Below are 25,789 nucleotides of genomic sequence, written 5' to 3' on the forward strand. Positions count from 1 at the left end.
TACATAACAAAATTGTATGATATTCCAAAGTGCCATACAGACTTTTTGTCACAAACGCAAAACCCAGCGCATAATATATATATATATATATACGTAGATGCCACAGGAGATTAAAAAGGGACTTTTTGTATGTTTGTAATTGTTTATAGATGCCACAAGAGGGCGACAAAGCTGCAATAATGTCTAAATGAAGCTCCTCAACTCACCTCAACATACTTCCTTGACTGAAAGATGTCAAAAGATGGTGACAAAACAACACTGTTGAGGGAATGTCACACTGAGTGTATTTTCTAATACTGCAACGAGTGAAACAGAAAACATATCTATGGCTCTATTTTATGTGTTGGAGTAAAAAGCGGCACATCTTTATGTAAGTGCAGAGGCAAGTCTAGTTTACCATGTATGAATTCCGACAAACTGAGTGTATTTAATTACACACCACCTAACAATCTGGTGACAGAAAGTAGATTTAGTTCCAATTCCATGGTTTTCTTGGAGTTTTGTAGAGATATCAATTCATTAAATGTCCTTGCATGCAAAAGTCCCATTTGTTTCCCCTCTAAATACTTCTCCTCATACTTCACATACACAGCAATATCATCACTTTTGTCCACTGTAAAGAAGATCAAGATAACTTAAAGGGAGTTTTTCTGCAAATATTTTCCTTGGCTGCTCTGTTGAGTACCCTCGAAAGGGGACGATGCATTCCTTCACCGTCTGTGGCCAAGTTATGGTCGGAATGTGGGGCGACTCCTTCAATTCTGCTTGACCAACTTGCCCTCCGTGTTGATGATGGCGAGGAAGAGTGGGAGGGGGCGGAGGGGGAGGAGGTGAGGGGGAGGCGGTGTCCACTACTTAATGCAACTTTCGCTGAATGACGCGCTCCTCCTTGTTCCCACAGAGGAACAATTTCCCGATCTCACTTAGTCATTCTTATGTCGCGACAAAGAAGCAACAAAGACGTTATTTTCGGCATGTCAAGTGGGTAAGAAAAAAAAAGTTTTTACGTGAACTTTGTTTTAATAATAGTAGTCATGAAGACGTCGCAACTGCGCGTCGTCGCCTCTCTGTGGACTTTTCTTCAGTTCAGCGCACTTTTAAAGGTAAGCATAATTTCTTCAGTCATGCTTGAGAAGTACGGCTTCTTTCCAAAAGTGCCGCTATACTTGGATTAAAAGAACGCGCAACCAGTCAGGAGTGGATGAGTGCACCTGTTGCGTATCTGGCTGACTGTTTCGCTACTGGTGCAAAGTTTGCGGAGAAGTTTCACACAAGAATGCAGTTTTGTTACAATGGCTGCTATGATGGTGTGTTATGCTATGAATGGGACTTTTTAATCTGGGTTAAATCCACGTCAACGCGTAATAAATACTGTGACATTTAGTTAAATCAAAAAGGTTAACAATGGTTGACTGTTTAGCAGAAGACAAGGCAGGAGTGTATTAATGGAGTTCATAAAAGCTCACTGGACACTATTAGTGAGAACGTGGTCAAGTTAAATTTAGCTGGTTAAGTTAAATTTATCTGAGTTTACCATTTAATTGAATAAATAACATTTGTATTGTGTAGTATGTTTTACTGTGTATTGTGTGTATTATTATTATTATTATTATTATTATTGTTATTATTATTATTATGAACTATATTTTTAAGATTCACAAGGCTGATCACAATGACCCATGAACATTGCTAGCCGAAATGAACTCACTTGGTAATTAAAACAGAAAATTTAAATGTAATGATAATAATTTCATATTTTAAAAAACAACTTAACATACATAGAAAATAATGACACCAGAAGAAGTCGGATCCTCAAGCTGTCTTACATTCAAAATACATTTATAATCTTTTTTTACAATAAACCAGGGGTTTATATGAATGTAAATGGTAACAATGTAATCCACCTGACCCACCCACCAATTAGGTTCTAATAATCATGTTATCTTAAGTGTCTGTCTTCTGAATGATACTGAATCAATTAATGATTTCACCAAAATTTAGAGAGAGCAAGTTTTCATCCGCGTAGACGTCCAGTCTGGTTACAAACAATAAGTGAGGTTTCTTAATAATAAATAATAATAAATGAAAAACGCTAATAATAATAAAATAAGAACTGTGAGAAAAATAAGAAAAGGTTCCATAATACTTGCGCTAAAAACATTTTCTTTAAATTTCTTTATAAATGGAGTATCAGCTATTTTATTATTTAAAATTTCCATATTTGAATGTAAGCATGAATCCAATCCATCGCCTGGAAGCCTGTGGGATACAATAATGGTCAGATTTGACTGACACTGTCAATAAAGTTCAATCAATCGATCGACCGACCAACCAACCAGCCAGCTAGCCAACTCAAAATGCTTCATTATTGTTTTTGTAGTTTGCACTCAAAATGGTTCACATAAAAATAAATGCATATTATTTGTGGTTGTAATTTGCTGTGATGAACTTCATTGCCTCAATATACTGTAGCCAGCTCCCTAACACTAATACAACTTCAACCACAACAACATATTGCCACTGTACACATTAATAGTATACATATAATATTTGTAAAGGTGGGATTGATAATACAGCGCATACATTGACTATCTTTACATAATACAGTGTAATGTAATGAAGTCTCGCAAAAGTATAGAGAAGCATGGTTATCTATACTGGTTTGTGGATATGTCATATCCAAAGTCATCCAGAGTAAACCAGCGTAAAAAATGCATCCCAGTGAAATGTCATTATGCAAATCTGTGTCTGTGAACTGGCCCACCTGTCCTCGCTGCACTGGTCTTTCAGGATAGAAAAAGGCGAGAGGGGTCAGGATTGGAATGAGATACAGTTCATATGGCCAAAAGTCTTCCCATCACTACCAGTTTTTAAGGTATAGCTATCCAACCTGGTTAAGAGAAGTTCTAATTGTTTCCAGTAGCATCTTCTACTTTAATATTTGTCAGTGGGCTGACTTTACACATTACCCAGCAGTGACAACAATGACAAGTGTCCATTGTCTCACCGCAGACATGGTGCATTTAGCCTTACATAAGAAACCACGCTGCAATTTAACATCCTGTTCAGTTTTGTGCGCGTTAAGGGCCATAACACATTCCCACCATCTCTCAGCTGTGTGCACAGGAGTGAACGCAGAAGTGTTTTATTTTTGTAATGTACAACTTGTAAGTGAGGAAGTTGGGTTGAACATTCACAGTACGCCAACTAAAGGTTGTTTTAAATTTGTATAAGACACAAAAGACAGAAAGCAATAAGAGTCCATTTAAAGAACAATGTAAATTATAAAGAGCTGCAAGAAATGATTAACTGCTTAGATCATGAGTTGTGTTGATATCCATAGGTCACATGATCTCATCAGTTGACATAGATTCTCACCATACCTTGTGTGTTGTAAGGGTCATTACACTGTATTGTGGCCTACTCCTTCAGATCATAGCAAACCTCATTATTAGCTTGATACAATATTGAAACAATTCAGCAAGGGCATATTCATTTTGTTGAAAAAAACAATTTGTGCAACAAAGGAAGTTCAACCTGAAAAGGGGAAATTTTAAAGTTCCTCTTTTTTTGCATGCTGATACTACCCATATGTTTGTTCATCTTTTACCATTAAACAAGAATAGAACAGCGCACTTAACTCTGATTTCCTTTAAAGGAGAAATTTTGTGATTTTTTTCTCAATTTCTCAGTTTTCAGGTGTCAGCGTTTGGCCCTCTCCCCTTTCCCAATGCTCTGAGACGTATCGATTCCTATATGGTAATAAAGTTGATGGCATTTTGTTATAAGAAGGTGGACTCAGTCTTATTTAGCTTCAAGCAAACGTATTTGTTTGCAGCCACTTTCCACTGCATGTTAACCACATGAACGGAACGCTTCCTGTAAACGCGTCACTCAATGTCATACAACTGCAATCCTTCAAAGTTCATGTGAACATCACAAAGTCTTATGTCAACTTCAAATGCCCGCAGCAAATATTGGAATGATTGTCTTCAATATTTTCAATTTTATGAACAAAACGTCTTCCTTGCCAGACGACATCTTACTGACAAACATGGTCGTTACTGTCCATAAAATCCCAAACATTGCGTCGTTCCTCTTAATAATTTAACAGGTTGACAAATACTAAAGTCTCCCACACACATTTGAAGAATAGCCGCTGTTAGCCCGGAAATAAGGTGGATAGAACCAAAAAAGAAACTTGATGGATGTAGCGGTTGACAGCAATTACTGTTATTAAAGGAGACATATTTTTTTACAATTCCTCGTGCAACTAACATCTGTTGCATGCTCATCTGGGAATTCCCAAAGGATAAATTATTATAGAGCACTTGAAGCGCCCTATTTTTTGTCTTGCTGAAATCAAGCCATTTGAGAAGGCAGCCCTTTCTCATTGAAGTGAGCCAGGTCTCATCCTGCAATGAATAGGAATTTTGGTCTCTGGCCATAAATTAAAAGTGGCTCCTGCATATTTGGCCATATTGCTGGCAGAGAAATTCTTCATGGGGTTGGTTATTATTACTGATAAAAGAGTTCCTTGGTTGTTAAACTTCATACTTGGGCGGACAGGTACTTACTATTTGTATATAATAGATTGAAAAGTAAATTTTAAACGATATGCCCCCTTTAAAGTAGCTAAGCAGCCAATAGAGGTTTTATTATGGTGACTTTTACTTCCCATTATGTACTATTAGAAAAAAAAAGAATACAACACTAGTTGTATTCTTTGTTTTTTTTTTCTAATTCTTTGTTGCAAGTTGTATGCTCTGTTGATATTTGTTAATATTTGAAACAGGAAATTTGCCATGACTTCATACTGTCCATTTGAACCTATTGTGGTACACACCAGCTCAGACCAGAACTGAATAAGCACAATGCTTCCTTGTGTCCCTTCATCTGATCAATTAGTTACCAGCTCTGTGAACTTCTGAGAGGTCAGACGGTTTGTTTCATCAAAACAGCATTAGGCTTAGCAGGGAATCTGGCCTTTTCTCATTCCAGGGGAAGGATTTGGACCTGTGTTGGGGTCCAAAATACTAAAATATACATTGACATGTATTATCTATAAACTGATGCTAAAAAAACACAGAGAGCATTAATGTGACATGAATTAAAAAGCCCTGTGCCTGCTTCATGACCAATAAGTGGTTCAAAAATCAATACAAAACAGTGCAAGGGCGGCACACGCGAACTCACTTGCTCCTCACGCTCAAATAACTCAGGAAAAGTACAACACTTTGCATGAGTTTATCATCGTATGGAGCGAATGGCCATGCCTTTATATGGTTTCATTCACTCTCTGCCGGGCCCACTCAAATGAAAAGGTGGTGACACTGCTATCAGTGGGAAACATCTTAGAACAAGGAAATGGGACGTTTGGTAACTTTCACAAGTGGCCTGTAGTGAGTATAGACACTATTCTGTGTGTATATACTTGTCATTTCGTTCATCCTACTTTTCCTTGCTGAACGAATGACATATGCAAAAGCGCAATAATACTGTAGTCATAAAGCTAGTAAATAAAATAAATAAAAGTGAATAAAAGTCTCTGTAGAATGCTTTTGTCTAACTGTATCTAAATGAGCAAAATGTTCCACATAATGGTCTGAAGCACAAAGGTCACAATTCAAGTTTTTCTCCGTGGAATGCCGCAGCCTCCGCCCACTCACTAAACACTTGAGAGGCATGATGATGGTCCAGTTTTCAATTAACATAGTTGCCTGTAACCAATGCGGCTCCTTCAGGCTGTGCATGTACATGATGAGTTACAAAGAGTCACAGTTCCCCCACTTCATGTAAATGAGACACAGACTCCTCCCTGGACGTCAAAGGCCTTATTGTCAGCAGAGAGCAGATAATTTTATCTGTGACCTCTGTGCAGGTCAGGGTCAAATGAGGCAGTCAGGTTGAAAAAAAAAAGATATTTTATCTTTTGTTTTCTGCCAAAAATGTAGTTTTACCTAAGAGTAGGACTTAAGAGTTTTGAATTTAAGATTTGAGGGTTGCGGTTTGAATCTCAGCTCTGGCTCTTCTGTTCACATGGTTTCCTTGGACTTGCATGGGTATCCTGGATTTCTTCCTCATTCCGCAAGCATGCATTGTCCATAGCTGGCAACATGATTAATTATAGTTACTTGTTTATTTGCGCTTTCTAAGCGTCACAGTTTACCCCTGCTTACAGTTTCTTGTGTAATGTAGTACTTGGTCCGCCTTGACCTGCCACAGGACACAAGCGATTACAAATTTGCCCCTTGAGCTCTGCATTTAAAGGGACTGAGAAAAGCCATTTCAAAAGTGACGTGACCAAACCCAGAATACAGGTGTGTCATGTCTTTCGCAAGCTGAGTCCAGAGGTTCGGTGACATCAAATTCACTCACTAGTAGATGTCAGTAAAAGGCAAATATGGCAGCCCCCTGAGATAGTGAAAAATGGGTGCGATTCTTGTGTGCGTAAATTTAATACCAAAAATGAAAGCTTAATCCAGATACCTTGTTTAGACTTGTATCTCAGGGTAGGGCACAGTGTAACTAAATCTACAAAAAAAGAGGCAAAAGTTCTTATTTGAACTTATTTGTCACTTCAAAATATTGCATGCAAAACTGGCATATAAAACAATTGAGGAAACAACAAATGTCTGCTAGCAAAATGCTATTTTACAGTATAAGCCACACATAGAGCATGTTAATCAAATTAGCACCAATGTTTCAGTAAATTAAGCTTCAATCAACATGCAGGGTGCAATCCAGGGTGTTGTATACTTCTTGTATAATATCAAGAACATAGAAAACAAAAGCACATTTGGGTTCAAATGTGAAGTTCTTTACAGCAGTGGTCCCCAGCCTTTTTAGCACCACGGACAGGATTACTGCAATGCAAGTTATTTATTGTGCAGCCCGGTACCAAATGATCCACGGACCTGTACCGGTCCGCGGTCCGAGGGTTGGGGACCACTGCTTTACAGAATGCTAACTATGTCTATGACTCGTAACCATGACAAAAGCTCCCGGTGAAAAGAGGTAGACAGTTTTTTTTTTTATTTTTCAAATTTGTGGAAGATTATAATGAAATATTTTAAGCCTTTTCACCCCTAACGACAGCCAAAAATCACACAAGGCATGACCAATGGCAAATGACAATATGTTAGCGGGGCTTGACAACCAATACATTCGCCGGCAATACAAAGTGGGTAAGTCGTAGACCTCAAAACACTATCAGAGGACGTTTTCTTCACATTGTGCTCCAATGGTTGTCTGCAGCTCACTGTGTATGGTTGTACAGAACTGTGCTTGGGGACAGTATTTCCATGTCCTCTGATCTGCACAGTGATAGAAGAGTCAAGGCTGTGTTGTGGGTGGTGGATACCTGGAGCAACACGCACACAGACACACGCACGCACAAACGCACACACACACACACTCATTCGCACACACACTATGGCAAGATTCAGTATTAGCCCATCTCACCCATTTTGCAAATGTTCAGTGTTACTATGTTGCGCTCACAGTAGTGCAATCACATATAAACAATCTGATTCGCAATGCACAGACGGAGTCCATTCTGTTCAGTTTTAACCTAATGTTTGTTTTTCAAGATGTTTGAAAAATAGTTTACAAGCCTTCAAATAAAATTGACAACAATGTTATGGTTAGCTGTACTAAGTTCATCTTGTTTTTCCTTTTTCATCACTTCACTTTTATATCAAACAAATTATTTTAGGTGCATTACCTGAGATGAAGGTGGAAGAATCCGCCGAAACATGTCAGGTAATGCACCTAAAATAATTTGTTTGATATAAAAGAGCGAGTGAAATGTTATGGTTAATTCAGTTTTGAGTCTGACATAAATACTTTGACTGAAAGTTGTGCATAATCTAGATATTTTTAAATGTGGTGAATTTTTGAAGGAAATTGCCGCCATAAAACTCAAAGATAACATTTTATGCTGGGAAATATTGTGTTTATTTATGTGTCCATGGTAAACATTCACACTTGAGTATCAACAGCCGCCTCCATGAGTTAAAATGCTTTTATTGCTTTTACTTTATGGGTGTACGCTTTTTCCCATGCCCCGGGCACGACACATTCTCTGGCACGATCAGGCCTCCTGTTACGAACTATTTGATGGCGAGATGATGAGAGGCAGTTTGTGAAGATTCTATAATCACACCGTTCAGGCCAAAATCATCATGGTAACTAAATTGGCCGAACAGAAAATGAGGTATTAGGGGCTTGTTACTTGGTATCATACTGATATTCTTAAAATCCTTGCCACTTGAGCTATAATAACTAAACAAACATGTTATCAAGACACCTGAGAGCTGTTGCAAATTGTGAATAAAGCACTCTTTGTAATTGCTGCCACATTTAAAATGATTAGCATGACATTCCGTGGACTTTTATAACAAACTAATCATCATCAAGTCACTGGAATGTGACTGAAATGTGTTATCCACACTCGTCGCCATGCCCATCGACCAAAAGGCCTCCTTAATACTGAGGTCTGACGACAGGTCTGGTGTTACTCAAAGTCTTGAGGTACTTTTTGTTCTTGGAACTGACCTTAATAAGCCTGAGGTATGAAGTACAGCATAATATTTACCTTCAAATCCCTTTATGTTGATCTGTTATCTGGGGTCTCTGGGTGGGTACAGGAAAGTCATGTTTGCACTGAAACAATGAATGTTTCCCAGGAGAAACCTCTGAGCCAATCAACTTTACAAAGGCTGACTCTGACCTTTGAAAATGAATTAGTGAAATGTGAAATTTAGTCAAGTTGCCGCACTGATAAATGTGCACATTGTCCCAATCCGTGACATGAAACGAGAGCAGTGAAAGGGCTGTCAATCAATCTGTAAACATGAGCACAAATTAAAAACCTGCACTTTAAAAACACTGGTCAGCACCTAATTTTGGATCAAAGACGGCTTTATGTGTCTCTGAATGTATTTTTAATGCCATTTGAAATTATTAATGAAAAAGTACTGTAGAAAAGTGGGAGGAAAGACACCCAGCACATATCCCAATTCTTATGTCACCAATGAATTGTGTTTCGTAGTTTTTGTTCTGAATAGAATGCCGAACAGAATACTAACATTGTCATTAGGCACAATTATTGCAACTAGCTGATATGGATGTTTCAAAGTTTATTTTTGTTTGTTTAGTGTTCTGTTGGCCCAGGGATACAAAATGTCACATAAGATGTTGTATCTATATCAACATTATTAATGATATGCAAAAATCGAGATCATTCAAGCTGGAGTTTTACTTTTTTGTTCTTGGTGCCTTTGTTCCAAGTCATCAGACTATAAGAAGCTGAGGTCAATAAGGTCCACCCTTGAGGGACAGCGTTGAAGGTGATGACTTGGTTGTGCTGAGTCTCGTTACAGAGGAAGGAACTTGGGTGTTATCGGAAAGCACGCAGCAAAGATGGGCTGAGCGAGACGCAGAACGGCAGGCAGATCGGCTGCCTTTCGGGTTGATGTAATGTTTATGTAGCCGTCGGTGTGGCCACTTCCTCCTTCTCCTCTTTCCCAGACTCCGTCAAAGGGCACAGACTGAGGACACAGTGCCAGAGGGTCAATAGCCGAGTCCCAGCTAAAATGTTTGACCATCCAGCATTTAAACATGACTTCTTTTTCCAAGGAATCCTTTTCCTCCTGGGACTTTAGAGTACGGTTTACATCTTGTCTGTGAGTCATTTCCGAGGCTTAATGGTTTGAAACATTGTTTTGTTTATTTTGGCAGAAGAAAATATGTGATCCTTTGGCACATGATTAAAGTATACAAAGCACATCTAGTCTAAATGATCAGAGACAGTTTAACATGAACATCTCGATAAAAACAACAAGACTGTCAAAGTATTATGACTGATCTTTCATTTCTATTATTTGTTCTTTTTGCTCTAAAGTCAGCCATTTTGTCGACAAATTTTAATCAATCTATTTAGCGACTGATTAGTCAGTATTTGGAGTTCTGTAAAAAAAAATGTGTCATAGATGATTGAATTTGACTACATTTCCTAGGTGGATAATGGGGAAAAATAACAGTTATTTCAAATATATGTTGTTCAAAGGTGGGTGGCAGCAGGATCTCTCTCTCTACCCTCTGCTGGTTAGGGCACTGTGTATTGTTGTAATTGTAAAAGACATGATCATCAGTTCAATCCCATCAGTCCTTATGCCCATCCACAGTATTGCCATTTGTGTAGTTGGCTACATCAGGAAGTAGTACGCATGGGCACAATTTGGCAACCAGCAGTATGGTGCTAGTCATTCAGTTTCAACGTGTTTCCTGTCTAAAGAAGATATGTGACATTGCAGGGGACAATTACTTCCCCCAGAATGACAATGCAATTGAAAGAGCTTTCTCAAAAAAGAGACTCATCCTGGAATATGTCCTCAACTCAGTTACGTCTTTGCTGAAGATAATTTTGTTGTTTTCCAACTCACTTGAGGAAAATGACTGCTTCATTCAATTTCACAAGGCCAAGAAAGAAAGACATCATAGTTGATTCCAGTTGTGTTCTCCATCAGCGCATTGTCTGCATCATGTCCTTTGGCAGACTGACATCAATGCAGCACAATAAGAATGCTTGTTGCTTTCATTTACAGCGTGAAAGCCGAGAAAACTGACCTTGGTTCTGGTTTGTCACGCAGACTGGATAGTCACATTCGCATCAAAAGAACTGTTTGAAGGATCAAATTGCCTAATTACATATCTGTGAGCTATTCTTTCAAATAAAATCCATTCAAAACGATCAGATGTTTTTGATCAGCGTTACCAACAAACACCAGAATGCCCCCTAAACTCAAACTAATTGGTTAATGGCAGAGATAGTAGCTCTCAAGATTCCAGCCAAAACAGTGACAACCAAGAGCAAACTTTAAAAAATGTCAAACAAGCATTTTGCGTTTTTTTTTTTCTTGTGTGGAAGTTTTGTGAAACTTTTGCCAAAGGAAGGACCAGCGTCAACAAGACATGTTAAGAACTCAAGAATATAGTTTAAAAATCCATCCAATGTTAGTTAAAAATGCCTTCCTGCTTTTATGCTATTTCATTATCCAAATGGGGTTTAAAAATAATAGCTTTGATAAGCTTTCCGGAGCAAACTGTTTGACCTTTGAGGTTGCACGCAAATTATGTTCAAGTCAACAACTGCCTGAACAGCCTTGACACGCTCTGCAGCCTTGACCCTCTCAAGGGGCACTCTCATATTTAGAAAGAATAGAGGCCCAAGGGGTTTGGGAGGAAGGCTACAGTCACCATTGTAAATAAAAAAAGAAACTAATGCAAAGTTTGGTCTTTAGGGAGAGGTGGGTGGTGGTGCTGCATTAATTAGATAAGCCTTGGAATGCTGACTATTTGAATAGAAGAATATGACTGAAGTTGTGGTATGTGACCTATTGTGATAAAAGGTCAAATAATTTTGGTTGGCTAATTATCAGGAATATGAAGGACTCCGTTTTTTTTTAAATTGACATTTTAGCCATTGAACTGAATGAATCAATTATAACAGACATTTATAACACTAAACTGCTAAAAATATTAATTACAAGAATTGAAAATTATCGTTAATTGTTATTAGTTTGCGATGCTCTAAACACAATCGTTTTTTTTCTTAGCAATGCAGTTTGGAGAAACAATGACGTAATTGAGGAGCAACTTTTTTTTACTGCAAAGTCCTAATTTTCACTTTTGTGTGTGCATGTTTGTTTCTGATTGTTTATTCAATACTGACATCTGCTGTTGCATGAGACTAAAAGGTGTTTGTATTCTTACAGGGCTCCCATGGAAACCGTAAAGGTGGGTCATTTAACACACTGCATATATTCTTTGGCTAAATATAGGTTTTTCTTTATGAATAGCTTGTCTTTTTTTCATATTGGTCCAATCCTTGTTCCTCTGTCTCGCAGATAAGCTATGTGACAGCAATGAAACAATAAGTTTAATAACAACTACAACAATGGTCAGTCTCGCCTCGCCTTCCAGTTGCATTCTATTCGTTGGGAACATCTCTGGAAATGGTTCACTCATTGGGTTAACTCCTGGAGCCATTTATCAGGTCTTCCTCAACTGTTCCAACTGCTGTCAAGAGGTCACAATGAGTGAGTCAAACTGAAATAAGGAAATTATGCTCAACAACTATGTGAACTGTGTTTGGCAATCATAGGACAACTTAAGCAATAAGCCCTTTGACTCACAATACAGCCTCTCAGCTGGAATACACTCCAGATCTCATTTCCCCCTGACCAGAATATGAAAAATATTCATTTGCGCAATATTATTTTTTAATATCGAAATATTCATAGCTACATACACATCCACATGCATCCGACCATGCATTCTCTTGTGTTTCTCCGGGGTTGGGTCACGAGGGCAATAGGTTAAATAGGGGAGCCCAGACCTTTCTTCGTCAAACTCTTCCAGGGGTATTCCGAGGCATTACCAGGCCAACCTGGAAACTTAACTTCCTGTTTTTACGCCCATCAAGTGTAATGGAAAGCCCACTTGTGCGCATGGGTAGAGTTTTGGTATTTTTGTAGACGGGCGCAGTTAGAAAGTGGCCTTTGTGCCGTTATTGGAGTGAACTTAATTCCTTTATCTCCCCTTTTGCTCAGAGCCTCATAACGCCAGCCCTCTTGAAGTCGTCCAGGTCACTACATCCTCAATAAAGGTGAGCTGGAGCAAACCAGAAGGAAACTACTCATTCTACATGGTACAATGGACTGTTGGAAAAGTTGCCTATCAAGAAAATGTGACTCAAACATGGATAAATATAACTGGATTGTCTGCTGGGACCATGTACACTGTAAATGTAACTACAGTGGCAGATGACAAAGTGACTGAAGGCGATACTGCAACTGTGTCCCATTACACAAGTAAGTACTTTTTTGATTGTGATTAACAAAATAATGGATAACTGACAAAACTGCAGCACAGTAGCTCATTTGTTTGATTTGATTTGATTTGACATTCTTTTATTAGTCCCACACAGGGAAATTCCAGTATATAGCACCCAACAGTGTTAGAAAACAACAGAGCTGCTGTAAGAGGCTGCCGCTTGTTCAGCGCAGGGAGTAAAAAAAAAAAAAACACTTTACAAAAACATAACATAGAATAACAATATAACAGAAAACATTACACAAAACACTGGCAATAATGCCAACATAACAATTATCCCTTTTTATGCCTTGTTGTTTGAAGCGGTTTTAGATTAAAGAGGCGAGATCAATTTGGCAGTGAACAGAAAGTCCCCAAACTGTTTCCACAAAGCTGCAAACTTATAGTTGTCCTAAATGTTTTTCTTTTTATGTTGTTCTTTTTGTTGGCAAAAAAAAAAAATATTTGGGGGCTTCATGTAGATAGATTTGCTGAATGTTCATTCTGCACAATGGATCCATGGCAGTTTTTGGACAGTGCTATTTATATAATATTTTTTTTATAATTGAAAAATAAATACAAGGAACATGTTTGAGCTTTAACTCTTCACAGTTGATAAAGAAAACTTGTTTGACTACTTGCTATTTTTTTGTGCTAATTTTGTTCTCAATCCTCTTATGTAGAACCAGGCATCATTCGCGAACTCTCTGCTTCTGCAAATACATCCGCAATATCTCTGAAATGGAAACCACCTCATGGTGAGGTGTACCTATATGAGATTAAGTGGCACGACAAAGGATCGCAGTCCAAATCCACAAAAGATGACTTCACTGTGCTATCAGACTTGGCCTCTGGTACATCATACACAATCACAATTGTTTGCATTGCTGGAGACAACCAAACAGAGGGAGAACCTTACAAATTTGCCCAAGTCACAAGTAAGACATCTCTGCTAGCATGGCAAATAGAAATGTACAATATTGTTGGTTTTCTGTTGAAGAAATTAAACTCACTGTGGTTTCAAACATACTATCTTGAAATTAATTTGACATTTTTACCGAAACGTACAGTGCATTGACAACTCAACCTAGGAATCAAAGAGAATGTCATTAGGATAAATACATATTTTTTTCTAATCACATCAGTGCAATGTTGAGATGCCACTGGTAAGTATAGGAAAACTAAGAACACTATAACTCATTTGAAACTTGGAGGAGTCTGGTCCGGGGTTGCGTTTTCATGACTGTACAATGAAATCTCTAAATTTGGCATTTCGAGGTGAAATTTTAATTCTGCTGCCTACTGTCAGAGAATTTGGTCTCTGTTGGATTAACAGACATAGGAAGGCATACAAACTATCATACTGTTTCATTGATAGTGAAGTGAAAAACGAGCCTGATTTGACTTTCTTATTTTCCAGGGCCTGAGAGGCCTGAAAATATTACAGTTACTCCAGGGACTGACTACCTGACAATTAACTGGACCTTACCCCAAGGGAGAGCTGATTCCTATGAGGTGAACATCTCCAATACCGATCTGTTATATTCCGCCAGCAAAAATACAACAGTCACCACAGCCCATTTTTACGATTTGTATCCGGGGAGAGTTTTTCTCGTCACAGTCACCGCTGTCGCTGGAAATCTAGGCAACACAGCCGACCAGATTGCATTCGCTACCAGTAAGTTGACTTTTTAAGATGTTTCCCAAATTGACCATGATCTGAATTAGTATTTATAGTTGGACATAAAAAGCTCTAAATATGTGAATATCTGAAGCTGTGTTTTTATTTTTATTTTTACAAATGTTCAGTTCCAACACCACCTGGTTCACTCAATATCACGCAAAGTACAAATTCTTCACTGCACCTTCGATGGGAGACTCCCACCAAGATGGAGGGTCCTCCCTCTATCAGTTACCATATTACCTACGAAAGACCAGATGGTGAAATGCAGACCACTAACACCACCAATAACAGCATGGTGCTGTCACAGCTCTCTTCTGGAACATTGTACAACACAACCGTGTACACAATTGGACCCCAAAAATTGAGGAGCTCTGCTGTGCATATATCAGGATACACCTGTGAGTTCACCACCAAAGCTTTACACTTTCTGTGTTCCTTTTGCTGTCCTGTTATATGTTAGCATACAAATGCTCCTCCATTTTAAGTGATGTTTAAACTCAATTTGCTATTCTGCTTAACAGTATGCACACCAACTGTCATGGCAACCTCAGTGTATATCTCTTCATCCATTTTATAAAAGTCTAGGGCTTTTCTTCTTAGGACTTCTCGAACACACCTATAGCTACCGTATTTTCTCTTTCTTCTAAAAGTGTGCTCACTCGATCAACTCACATTGAAATACTGTGGTTTTTTTTTCTAGTGCCCAACCCTGTGTTACACCTTGTGGCCAGTCCTTTCAATGCAACCTCAATAAATGTAACATTTTCCAACCCGTATGGAGTGCAGACATCTTGCAAATACTTGGTTCAAACCTACAACTCTAATGGAACACTTTTGGATGAACAAACAGTCATTGATAACAACGCCGATGTACATGGTCTGGAACCTGGAACTAAGTACTATGTTATTGTTACCACATTAGCAGGAGAAAGTAAATCCAAGAAAGAGCAGACATTCACTTACACATGTAAGACAAAATCACTGCATTATCTTGACATGGTCATATTGATTATTACAAAAATATTTGTCTTGTGTTGATTCTGACAAAAACCTGTTCTCTGTTTTGTGTAGTGCCTAAAGTTGTGACTGAACTCAACGTTCAGGATTATAACACAACAACCATCCAGTTGATATGGTCCAGATCAAGTGACTACAAGGATACTTATAGCTATCTGCTGAATGCATTCCAGGATGGAACAGTGGTTCAGAATGGGACAACTAAAAGACAAACGTATACCTTCTTTAATCTGATCCCTGGAACTCTTTACAATTTTGATGTGGTCACAGTTGTTGAGGGGCTGAAGTCGACATCGGAATACATATCACATTACACAAGTATGGCCTCACTCGTTTGTACTGTCAAATAATAAGAATAAGAATTGGTACATAGTACATTGCAATATAAAATATATCACGGACCAATATAATTCGTAAAATCGTGAGCATTTACAATATATTAATATTGTATATTCTATGAATTTGCATTCTTACAAATAAAGGCCTTATACCATATGCATTCTAGCCACTGTATGAGCTAATCTGATATTTGTGTTCTTTTTTCAGAACCTGAGGTAGTTTCAGACATCAGGGTCATAGGGACAACAACTAATATGTCTGTCTTTTGGACTGCTCCAATGGGCCACGTGGACTCCTACACCGTAAACCTGTTGAACAAAGACTCAGAATCTGAAAGTTCAAAAGAGGTTCTGAGTAACTCAACTCTTAGCGCATTATTTACATATCTGAAGCCAGGGATGTTTTATTGTGTGGTGGTTATTAGCAAAAGTGGACCTTTCCTGAGTGACCTATCAACTTACTGCAATGCAACTTGTGAGTTAACTCATCATGGTTTGAAGAGGATTTGTATTCCATTTTCAAACAGTGGCTAATAAAAGTGTTCTTTTTCTCTTGCTAAGTTCCAAACCCTCCTGGGCCCATAAGCGTTGACTTGCAGACTGTCAGCTCCATAAATTTCACTTGGCACCAACCAGATGATATGGATCAAAATCAATGCAACTACAGTGTCGATGGCCACTCCATAACCCCAAATAATTGGTTTGTTTTGAACAAGCTCAATTCTGGTAGCCCGTACAATATTTCTGTTGCAACAATTGGTGTGATGGGGTATAAAAGCACAGCGGTAACAGCAACGTTTTATACAAGTAAGTCGATTAGCATAGAAGGATAACTTTAAATCCATAATGCTTATGTTGTTTTTAATTACATTTTTCTCAGGACCATTGTCGGTGACCATGCTGAAAGCGGCAGAAATTACCACAAATGCTGTCATGTTGGTGTGGCAACAACCAGAAAGTAAGCTTAACTACTCATACTTGGTGCATGTCACCAACGGATCATTTCAACCAGACAAAACGGTCTCCACAACATTGTCTGCCAATGTCTCCGGCCTTCTTTCTGGCAACAACTACACCTTCAGCGTCACCACACAAGCAGCAGATGGCACTCTGGCAGCTCCACAGATCAAATCCTTCTTTACACGTATGTGAGCATACTCTTAAGAGAATTTGGTAACAACAACTATCATCAATTATATTTGTTGTATTAATTTGAGATCAAAGAATATTAAATTAAATTTAAATGCACAAACTGAAGAATCTTGTTGAGAAATATGAAGCAGTTTGATTTGTTTGACTTTTGTCGGCAATTTGTACTGTAAATATCCAGAGTAATATTTGAAATATGGCTCTAAAACTCTCCTTGTAAAATCTACTTAGAATTTCGGAGTGAAAAAATTACTTTTTTTTTTTTCCAAGTAAATATCACTGAAAAAAACAGTTTAAAATCAATAAATAATAACCGTTGTTTTGGAAAATTTGGGTGAAAATATTCTAATGATACTAATAATATTTTATATTACTGTACTGATCAAAATCACTTAGCAGGGACAGTGATATCCACCTTGGTGGAAAATAATCTGAGATAGCAAATTGGACTAATGATATATATGTTCAATGATGCTTATCGGACAGCGATCCTCATTTTCATCAAAGGAAACTTTTTGCCTGTGTTTTATAGGACCACATGAGATTAATGAACTTAAGGCGCTCACCTTAAACTCAACTGCAATACAACTGAATTGGAAGGAAGCGCTGCAACACAGACCTGAGTACACCTATTGGGTTGAGACAACTGGTTGTGGCTTCCAAAACCAAACTGTGACAAAGGAAGTTGCAGTGATTTCAAAGCTCCAACCTGGGACACTGTGTACTTTCTGCGTTTTTGTCCAAGCAGGGGATGGCATAAAAGGGGAAAACCACTGCATTTCCCAGTACACAAGTAAGACTTTAATTTGCCATTTGAATGAAAGCACTTTCTTCTCTTCATTTGTCAAACTCAAGTCATTGTTTTGCATGTTATCAGTGCCTGAGGCAGTGCAACTTGGGATCTCCAGTCGAGGCTCTAATATGTCAGTCCTGGTGTCCTGGATTATCCCACCGGGGAATATTGAGTCATATAGTGTTCACCTCAACAGCTCTTCTACTCATCGGTCACAGCCAGTGGAGGCTCCCAATAACTCCTTGCTTTTCGAGGGGCTGTCTGCTGGTAGTCTCTACAGCGCCAAGGTCATATCCCATTCTGGACCATTCAATGTGTCATCGGAATTTGTTACAAATGCTACCTGTAAGTACCAATTTGTTCATGCCATATTTAGTAACAACACACTCACCAGCCACTGTATTAAGTACACCATCACATTATGCAACCAACTTTGAGCATGGTTGTCCACTGTATTATTGTTTCATTTGAGCATTTGTCAGCTTGAAATTTGTACATATTATAACACAAACTAACAGAACATCACATGACATTAATTTGCATGTTGATGTTAACACACTGTATGTACCAATTCTTAAAGTTCCAAACCGACCTGGGCCTATTGAGATCCTCAAAAAGTCGACAAACTTAATAGAAGCAAGATGGACAGACGCCCCCTTGATGAATGGTACATCATTCTTCTACCAGCTAACACGAGCACCATCGGAGGAAAGTGGATACATCAATACCACCAACTCCAGTCATACCTTTGACAACTTACTCTCTGGGACTCCCTACAACATTTCTGTAACAACGATTGGGGTCTTGGGTTTTAGGAGTGAAGTGATTCATGCCTATTTGGTCACCACAAGTAAGCATGCATTTGTTTATTTATGTATTTATTTAATTATGTCTGTCTGTCTTTATGTATGTATGTATGTATGTATGTATTATTATTTCTTTTACTTTTTTTATTTGTATTTTTTCATGTGAAAATGTGTCTGATCTCAGGGTTAATGCTTACCTCTTCGATTCCCTTAGAACCCTTGCATGTGCAGTTTCTCAACTCTTCTGCAAAGGAGAAAAATATAACAGTCGCATGGTTTCAACCTGATGAATACAAGGAAAGCTACGTTTATAATTTGACCTGGCAAAGCTCAGACTTGCCTATCAATGACAGTATTGTGACTGACCAAACAATTCATACGATCAAGAACCTGGTCCCTGGCAGTAGGTATAACTTTTCTGTTGTCTCTGAGACTAAGGATGGAACTCAGAGTGCTCCCAGAAGAATTTCCACCTGCACGGGTAGGATCACAATATCTTACACTCACAGTTATGCAACCAGTGTGCACTGTTCTTATTTTATTTTGCAAATTTAGGAACTTCATTATTTTTGCTTTCAAATTTTGTAGGCAGTCTCTAAAAAATACATTGTGGCTACATAAGGTTCTACAACCTACAGAGGCCCGCATTATTTCTCAAAATAAATAAATAAAATCAATCAGAAATGATTTTTGTTTTGCTCATTGTATGTTATGCTGCCCATACCAAAAATGCATATCCTTTACATACTAAGCAATTAGCAATAAAACCGTAATAAACATTACAAGTGTATAAACAGTTCACACTGCGCATTCTTAAATAACCTTGTGTGTTTAATAAGTGTTGAAATTATGTTATTGGTGCTAATCTATTCCAGATGCAAGCCCGGTGAGAAATACAAAATGTGAAGGTCCAGACATTCCAAATGCAGAAATTGTCTTGTCCTGGACTAAGCCCATGGGGCAATTTCATGACATTCGCATCACTATTAATAATGCGGAAATTGGGGCAAGCACCTGTAACCAAAGCTGTAGCCAGACTATCTCCAACCTAAGTCACTACACTTCATACAACATAATGATGGAGACACTGAGCTGTGGAGAGCCTTCTATTCCAGTGTCTCTACACTGCAGGACTGGCATCACAGGTTAGACTTATTTTAAATGTAGCTTTCCTTTTACAGACAAAATCACAATTTTTGCTGTCGTGTTTTGGCAGACCCACCGATTCCAGCAAACTATGAGTCGCTAACTATTGTGAACGAGAAAGTATACAACAAATTCACAATTCGAATCAATTCTAGCCTGATAGTTGAAACCAGTGGGCCAGTCACTCATTTTGGTGTGATGGTGGCGGAAAACATAAAAGGTTTGTTTCATCCATTTTTGTTTCCATAGTATTGTAGTTTCATCATCTTCCCAATAAATTCTGAATTGTTTGCTTGGCAAGACTATGAAACTGATAATCATTCTCTTATGTCTGTACCTTCAGAATTTGACATGGTGAATACAACCAGGTTCTTGGGATACACATATCAACAGTGGATTGACAAACAAACTCGAATATACCTGGCAACCATCAAGGAGATAAAGGGTCAACCACGCACTCAAGAGAACATGTTGTCTGTGATAATTGGAGATGGTTCAGAATGGGAGGGCTACACCAATGGACCTCTTCTTGGCAACCGAAAATACCAGTAAGACTTTAAAATTGCTTTTAATACCGCTGAATTAAGCCCATAAATTATTTTTCATCCATCCATCCATCCATCCATCCATCCATCCATCCATCCATCCATCCATCCATCCATCCATCCATCCATCCATCCATCCATCCATCCATCCATCCATCCATCCATCCATCCATCCATCCATCTACCCAGCCATCCCTCCATCCATCAAACTAATTAGTTTGCCTGAATATGTAAATTTCAAACACAGTAGAATGGACGGAATACATTTGTGTGTGAACACAGAATCCAATCGCATGTCGTCAATATTTTGGGCCTAGCTATGAATTTCTTGCCATCATCATGCAATACTTATTACATTACTCAGAGAAACTTACAGCGTTAGTTGTTTTAATTTTGTTTTGCTTTTATTTATTTTATCTTGCAGGTATGCCATCGTATTATTCACTAGATTGTTTCTGCAAGACAACCTAATTAAGTCTTATGCATCAAAAGCCTCAATCACAAATTTCTATCCAATGCTAAAACTCCCCCAAGACCCAGGTACCATGCAAGTTCTAAATGAACTGTCTCATTTCATGTGCTCACTTTTTTTTTCTTGAAAACTTACTCATGATCTTTGTCAATGTCATAGTTGTCATCAGTGTCGCTGTCGGAGCAACACTTGGGATTTTTAGCATCCTCTTCATCATTCTCATTGGCTTCATTGTTTATTGGAAAAGGTTTGTTACATTCACCAAGTCCCGTCATCTGACATATGTAAAAGTCACACCTTTCAACTCATGGTCACTATGCTGTAGGTTATCCAAAAAAGAATCCTCAGACATCCAGATTCATTCCTTGAGGTAAAATATGTTCATTTCAATCATATTTATATGTATACCAACAAGAGATTTCAGTTAAACTTTGTATTCCATAACTGTCCGTCAGTGCTGTTTTATTTTGTTTTCAGAGCCAAAGCGTGAGTATGAACCTTCAAAGATAGCGAGATAAAAACTGAATTGGTTACTGCACTCTTGTCCTTTGAGCAGAAATGCAGCCGTGAGGGTGGAGGACTATGAAGCTTACTACAAGAAGCAGAAGGCGGACTCCAACTGTGGTTTCGCAGAGGAATTTGAGGTGAAACTTTCATTAAACATCTTGTCCATGTCAGTCAACTAGCAAAATTCACGACTAACATTGCGTTTTGGTTTTACTGCCTTTATAGGACCTAAGGGTGGTTGGTACATCTCAGTCAAAAGCATGTGCCCTGATGCAAGAGAACAAAGCCAAGAATCGCTACAACAATGTACTTCCCTGTGAGTCACCTCCAGCCTACTTTAAACCCTACTTAAAAATCAAAAATACTCTCGTCTGTCTCTCACTACCTTTTGCTTGTACCCTATTTTCTGCACTATAAGGCGCACCTGATTATAAGGCGCACCTTCAATGACTGGCCCATTTTAAAACTTTGTCCATATATAAGATATATATACATTTGGCCCGTGGGCCGGACTTTGGACACGCCTGCTGTCGTGGCTCAATATTGGTCCATATATAAGGCACACCTGATAATAAAGCACACTGTCGGCTTTTGAGAAAATTGGAGGTTTTTAAGTGTGCCTTATAGTGCGGAAACTACGGTAGGACAAACCATCCATGTCTCGGCCATATGCCACAAAAATAGTGTACACCGTGAAATTAGATATGCACCTGCATAATCTAATGATATACAGTACAAGAGCTGAAACATTTTTATAAAAATAAAAGATAACAATGCTGCTCACTTGTGTTTGTCACACAACTAAGAATTGTACTGTTATTGTTAGTACTGTTGTTTCACAACGGCATTTTTTGTTTAGCTAGGTGCACTGGAAATATCATCGTTGCAAAATCAGAATTTTGATAAAGCTCTAATATTGGATGTTGTGTTGTAAGAGTGTACTTATGAAGTGTCATGATCGGCAATAGCAAGTTTGCAAAAAAATTGTTTTCATAGAATACTCATTTTCATTATAATTCCCATGTTCCACTTCTCATACTTCCTAGATGATTCTTCTCGAGTGAAACTCTCTATCATTCATGGAAATCCATTTGATGACTACATCAATGCTAACTACATGCCGGTGCGTACTGACTCCTTCTGCCTGAGCCATTGCTTCATCATTTCTCATCCGTTGTCTTCATCACTTCAGTTAATCTCAAGTTAATGTTTGGATTGTTGATGTTTGTGGATGGACTGCTGCTTCATTTGGCAGGGTTACAACTCCAAAAAGGAGTTCATCGCAGCCCAGGGTCCTCTGCCCGGCACTGTCAAGGATTTTTGGAGGATGATATGGGAGAAGAATGTGCACACCTTGGTCATGCTTACACGCTGTAATGAGCAAGGCAGAGTGAGTACACTCACAAAATTGTCTTTAGTATTGCTGAACAAAAACATGTTCAGAGATACATTGCATGTCTGGTTTTTATTTTTTGGTTGCTTGCTTGCTTGCTTTCTTTCTTTCTTATTTTTTTCTTTCTTGCTTGCTAAATTAAAATGTGCTTACAATTGTAACATTTTAGAATGAATTATTCATTTTACATTATACATTTTATTTTTTACATTTTACTAGTACACTTTACTTTTTTCCTTTTTCTTTGCTGTCCCATTCAGCTGCCTCGTTATGCAGTATGTGATATCTGTATGCCGTTTTGTTTTGTACTTCCTCTGTCATATTGCATTTTGATGGATATGTGTTAGAAATATGCCAGACAATCAGGTTTGAAAGGGTACGGAGAAAAAAAAACAAAGCAGAAAAACAACAGAAACCAATAAACTGTACTGTATGACAACAGTGATATTACATAAGATGTGGAAGGATAGAATAATTTTAAATGTAAATAATGTTTTAATGTAAATCATTCATTGTTTTCTCTCCACAGGTCAAATGTGAGCAGTACTGGCATTCAAGCACCAAGCACTTTGAATACATCCGCGTTACAACAACCTCTGAAATACCCCTTGATGATTGGACCATTCGGGACTTCGAAATTAAAAATGTGAGGGAAATTTAGGCAATCGTTACATCATTTGTCTTCCTGTATTAATCCATGTAGATGTATGCCCATAGGTGAAAACAGCAGAGACTCGTTCAATTCGCCAATTCCACTTCACAGCCTGGCCCGACCACGGGGTGCCGGAAACTACAGAGCTTCTAATCAGCTTCAGACACCTGGTCAGAGAACATATGGACCAATATTCCACCAACTCCCCGACTGTGGTGCACTGCAGGTTTGTCAGAACAATCAGTGAGGGAAACTTTTACAGTCTTTGTAGTTTGGGGGAGATTCACTGACAGACAAACTGCATGTAATCAGGTACTTACTGTAAACTAAGAGTCATCTAAAAGCAGCTGACTAAACCCACAGGAGAAATCATAAGCTCTCCATGATATGAAGATGTTTTGAGTTTTTTTTGCACGCTGTAGGTGGAAGACAAATCTCCCCAGCCAAAAGTAAGGGACACTGATAGAATCTAATGAGATGCCAAATGTGTAAACAATTGCCTTTACAAAGACAGTAAGCACTACCCAGTGCTTAGATTTTCACATAGTAAGTAATTCAGAAAAATTCATTCTCATCACATATCAGGTACGCTTCAAACAAAATGTCCAAATTGCAACCATTTGAAAGCCTTAGATAAAAAGCACAGTATTCTGGGAAATGAAGTGCCGTTCTACCGTCATATCAAACAATTTAAAATATTGGCAATTTTTATTACCTGTTTTTTCTGAGTAGGCTTTTAATGTTAATAAAAAGCTATTACAGTATCTACTAAAATCAGGAGATGCCATTTGCCATCTGTGGTTATGTGACAACAACCCTTTGACATTGTATGTGATTAGGGGTGCATAAATATATTTGACTTGACCGATTATAATTACATATTGTGTACAAACCTCCTTAAAATAATATTTGTGTGAAATTGGTGCTTTAAATGGTCTTATGTACTATAAAGCTTCATTGTCAAATCCACTTTTATTTTGCATCATGAATTTTTTTCCCAGTATTCCAATTCTACTCCCTGCAATTTGAATTTCAATAGCAATTGTGCTTCCTTTTTGCCACATCACTTCAAATTCAAGAATAGAAGTGGAATTTAAGGGTCAATCTCAATTTAATTCTGAATTTTGTACAGTCCTAGTACTAGGTTCTAATGTTGAGGCATGTTAACACGTGCACCGCTTCAATGTTCACCTGTGATTATGTCTTTCTCTATTTCAGTGCTGGGGTGGGCCGCACTGGCACCTTCATAGCCATTGATCGTCTCATCTTCCAAATTGAAAGGGAAAATGTAGTGGATGTTTTTGGTGTTGTCCATGAGCTGCGCATGCACCGCCCACTCATGGTCCAAACAGAGGTACACGCATACAACACTACATTCAGTGATCTTTTTGTAATTGTCAGCTGGGGTCAACATCTTGATTTTATGTCTGTGCAGGACCAATATGTGATCTTGAACCAATGTGCAATGGACATAATCCGATCAAGAACTGGAACTAATGTGGATCTAATCTATCAAAACACCGCCGCACTCTCCATTTATGAGAATGTGGAACCCAGAAAAGGTTATTATAAACATGGGTGCCACAATACTTAAGTCAGTTTGAAGCACTCAGGTATTCGACTTCATTTTTAATTTTATAGCAAAGAAAAGGGAGCGCTATTTTAAAACGTCTCGGGATAAATTAATGTTTTAGGAATCTTCTGAATCAAAAACTTGTATTGTTTTCTATCGTGTAAATTGTTAAATATTAAGATATTGTTGAATACCATATAGTAAACATGTATGGTAGTTTCCCAAAGCATATTTGGATTGTGTAGCTGTCTACTGTAATTATGCTGGCCTAATACTGTATATGATTGGCTCAGGTTTATGGGCGTTATTATTGCTGACACTTGTCTTAAAATTAACTGTTGGTCCTGTGAAACCAGCAGATAGCACTCAAGTGAAACCCATTTTGCAAGAGCGCTATAATTATCGACCAATGTAAATAGAACTGAATAATATGACAGATTATTATGGCTTTGCACATTTTATGTTACTTTAAACTATGTAATGAGTAGTTATTTTAGATGGTTTTTTTTGTATAGTGTGTATTGTGTATTTTTATGCACTGACGTGAACAATGCACTGGATGCATTTATGTTTCTCTTCTAAACATATGTAAGTAAAGAAGCAGGTTTTATTAGATGTATCATTTGGTCAGTTTGGAACAGTCATCATTTTGTATTATGCGGTCACAACTATCTTTGAATGGCATTCCCCCATGTCAATTCCTGCTGAGAATATTGTCAGACATGTATATAAGATGAACATTTTTCTAATTTTGTCTGTACATTTAAAAATGACATTTTTTTAAATAATGAGACTGGTATATTCTTTGAAAACGTTATTGAAAACCCAGTGTTAT

General features: G+C 38.1%; 1 protein-coding gene across 2 annotated transcripts; it reads left to right on the forward strand.

The window, feature by feature from the left end:
• Window positions 1-869: 869 nt before the first annotated feature.
• On the forward strand, window positions 870-25,742 carry LOC148396484 (receptor-type tyrosine-protein phosphatase eta-like). 2 transcript variants are annotated; one of them, XM_088379731.1, is made up of 30 exons: window positions 870-1,103; window positions 11,781-11,802; window positions 11,913-12,104; window positions 12,618-12,878; window positions 13,563-13,817; window positions 14,300-14,557; window positions 14,689-14,961; window positions 15,264-15,530; window positions 15,635-15,898; window positions 16,127-16,393; window positions 16,480-16,725; window positions 16,799-17,062; window positions 17,600-17,860; window positions 17,945-18,205; window positions 18,441-18,710; window positions 18,881-19,147; window positions 19,542-19,811; window positions 19,883-20,032; window positions 20,156-20,360; window positions 20,782-20,897; window positions 20,989-21,076; window positions 21,155-21,199; window positions 21,386-21,473; window positions 21,562-21,652; window positions 22,383-22,459; window positions 22,592-22,726; window positions 23,259-23,375; window positions 23,447-23,607; window positions 24,600-24,735; window positions 24,817-25,742. In XM_088379731.1, exons 1-30 carry the CDS (start codon window positions 1,035-1,037, stop codon window positions 24,973-24,975), a joined length of 5,535 nt encoding a protein of 1,844 aa, XP_088235857.1. In that variant the 5' UTR covers window positions 870-1,034; the 3' UTR covers window positions 24,976-25,742. The 2 variants fall into 2 exon arrangements, with proteins under 2 accessions (XP_088235857.1, XP_088235858.1); XM_088379732.1 differs by lacking the exon at window positions 11,913-12,104.
• Window positions 25,743-25,789: the final 47 nt, after the last annotated feature.

The sequence above is a fragment of the Syngnathus floridae genome, chromosome 6, assembly GCF_059516105.1.
Source record: "Syngnathus floridae isolate MCC-2025c chromosome 6, RoL_Sflo_1.0, whole genome shotgun sequence".
Taxonomy (NCBI): Eukaryota; Metazoa; Chordata; class Actinopteri; order Syngnathiformes; family Syngnathidae; genus Syngnathus; species Syngnathus floridae.

What these genes read in the sequence shown, in the direction of transcription:
- LOC148396484 (XM_088379731.1), top strand. Translation starts at nt 1,035, where the DNA reads ATGAAGACGTCGCAACTGCGCGTCGTCGCCTCTCTGTGGACTTTTCTT. An exon ending in CAAATTTGCCCAAGTCACAA is followed by an intron (nt 13,818 to 14,299) that starts GTAAGACATCTC and finishes CTTATTTTCCAG; the next exon opens with GGCCTGAGAGGCCTGAAAAT. An exon ending in AACTTACTGCAATGCAACTT is followed by an intron (nt 16,394 to 16,479) that starts GTGAGTTAACTC and finishes TCTCTTGCTAAG; the next exon opens with TTCCAAACCCTCCTGGGCCC.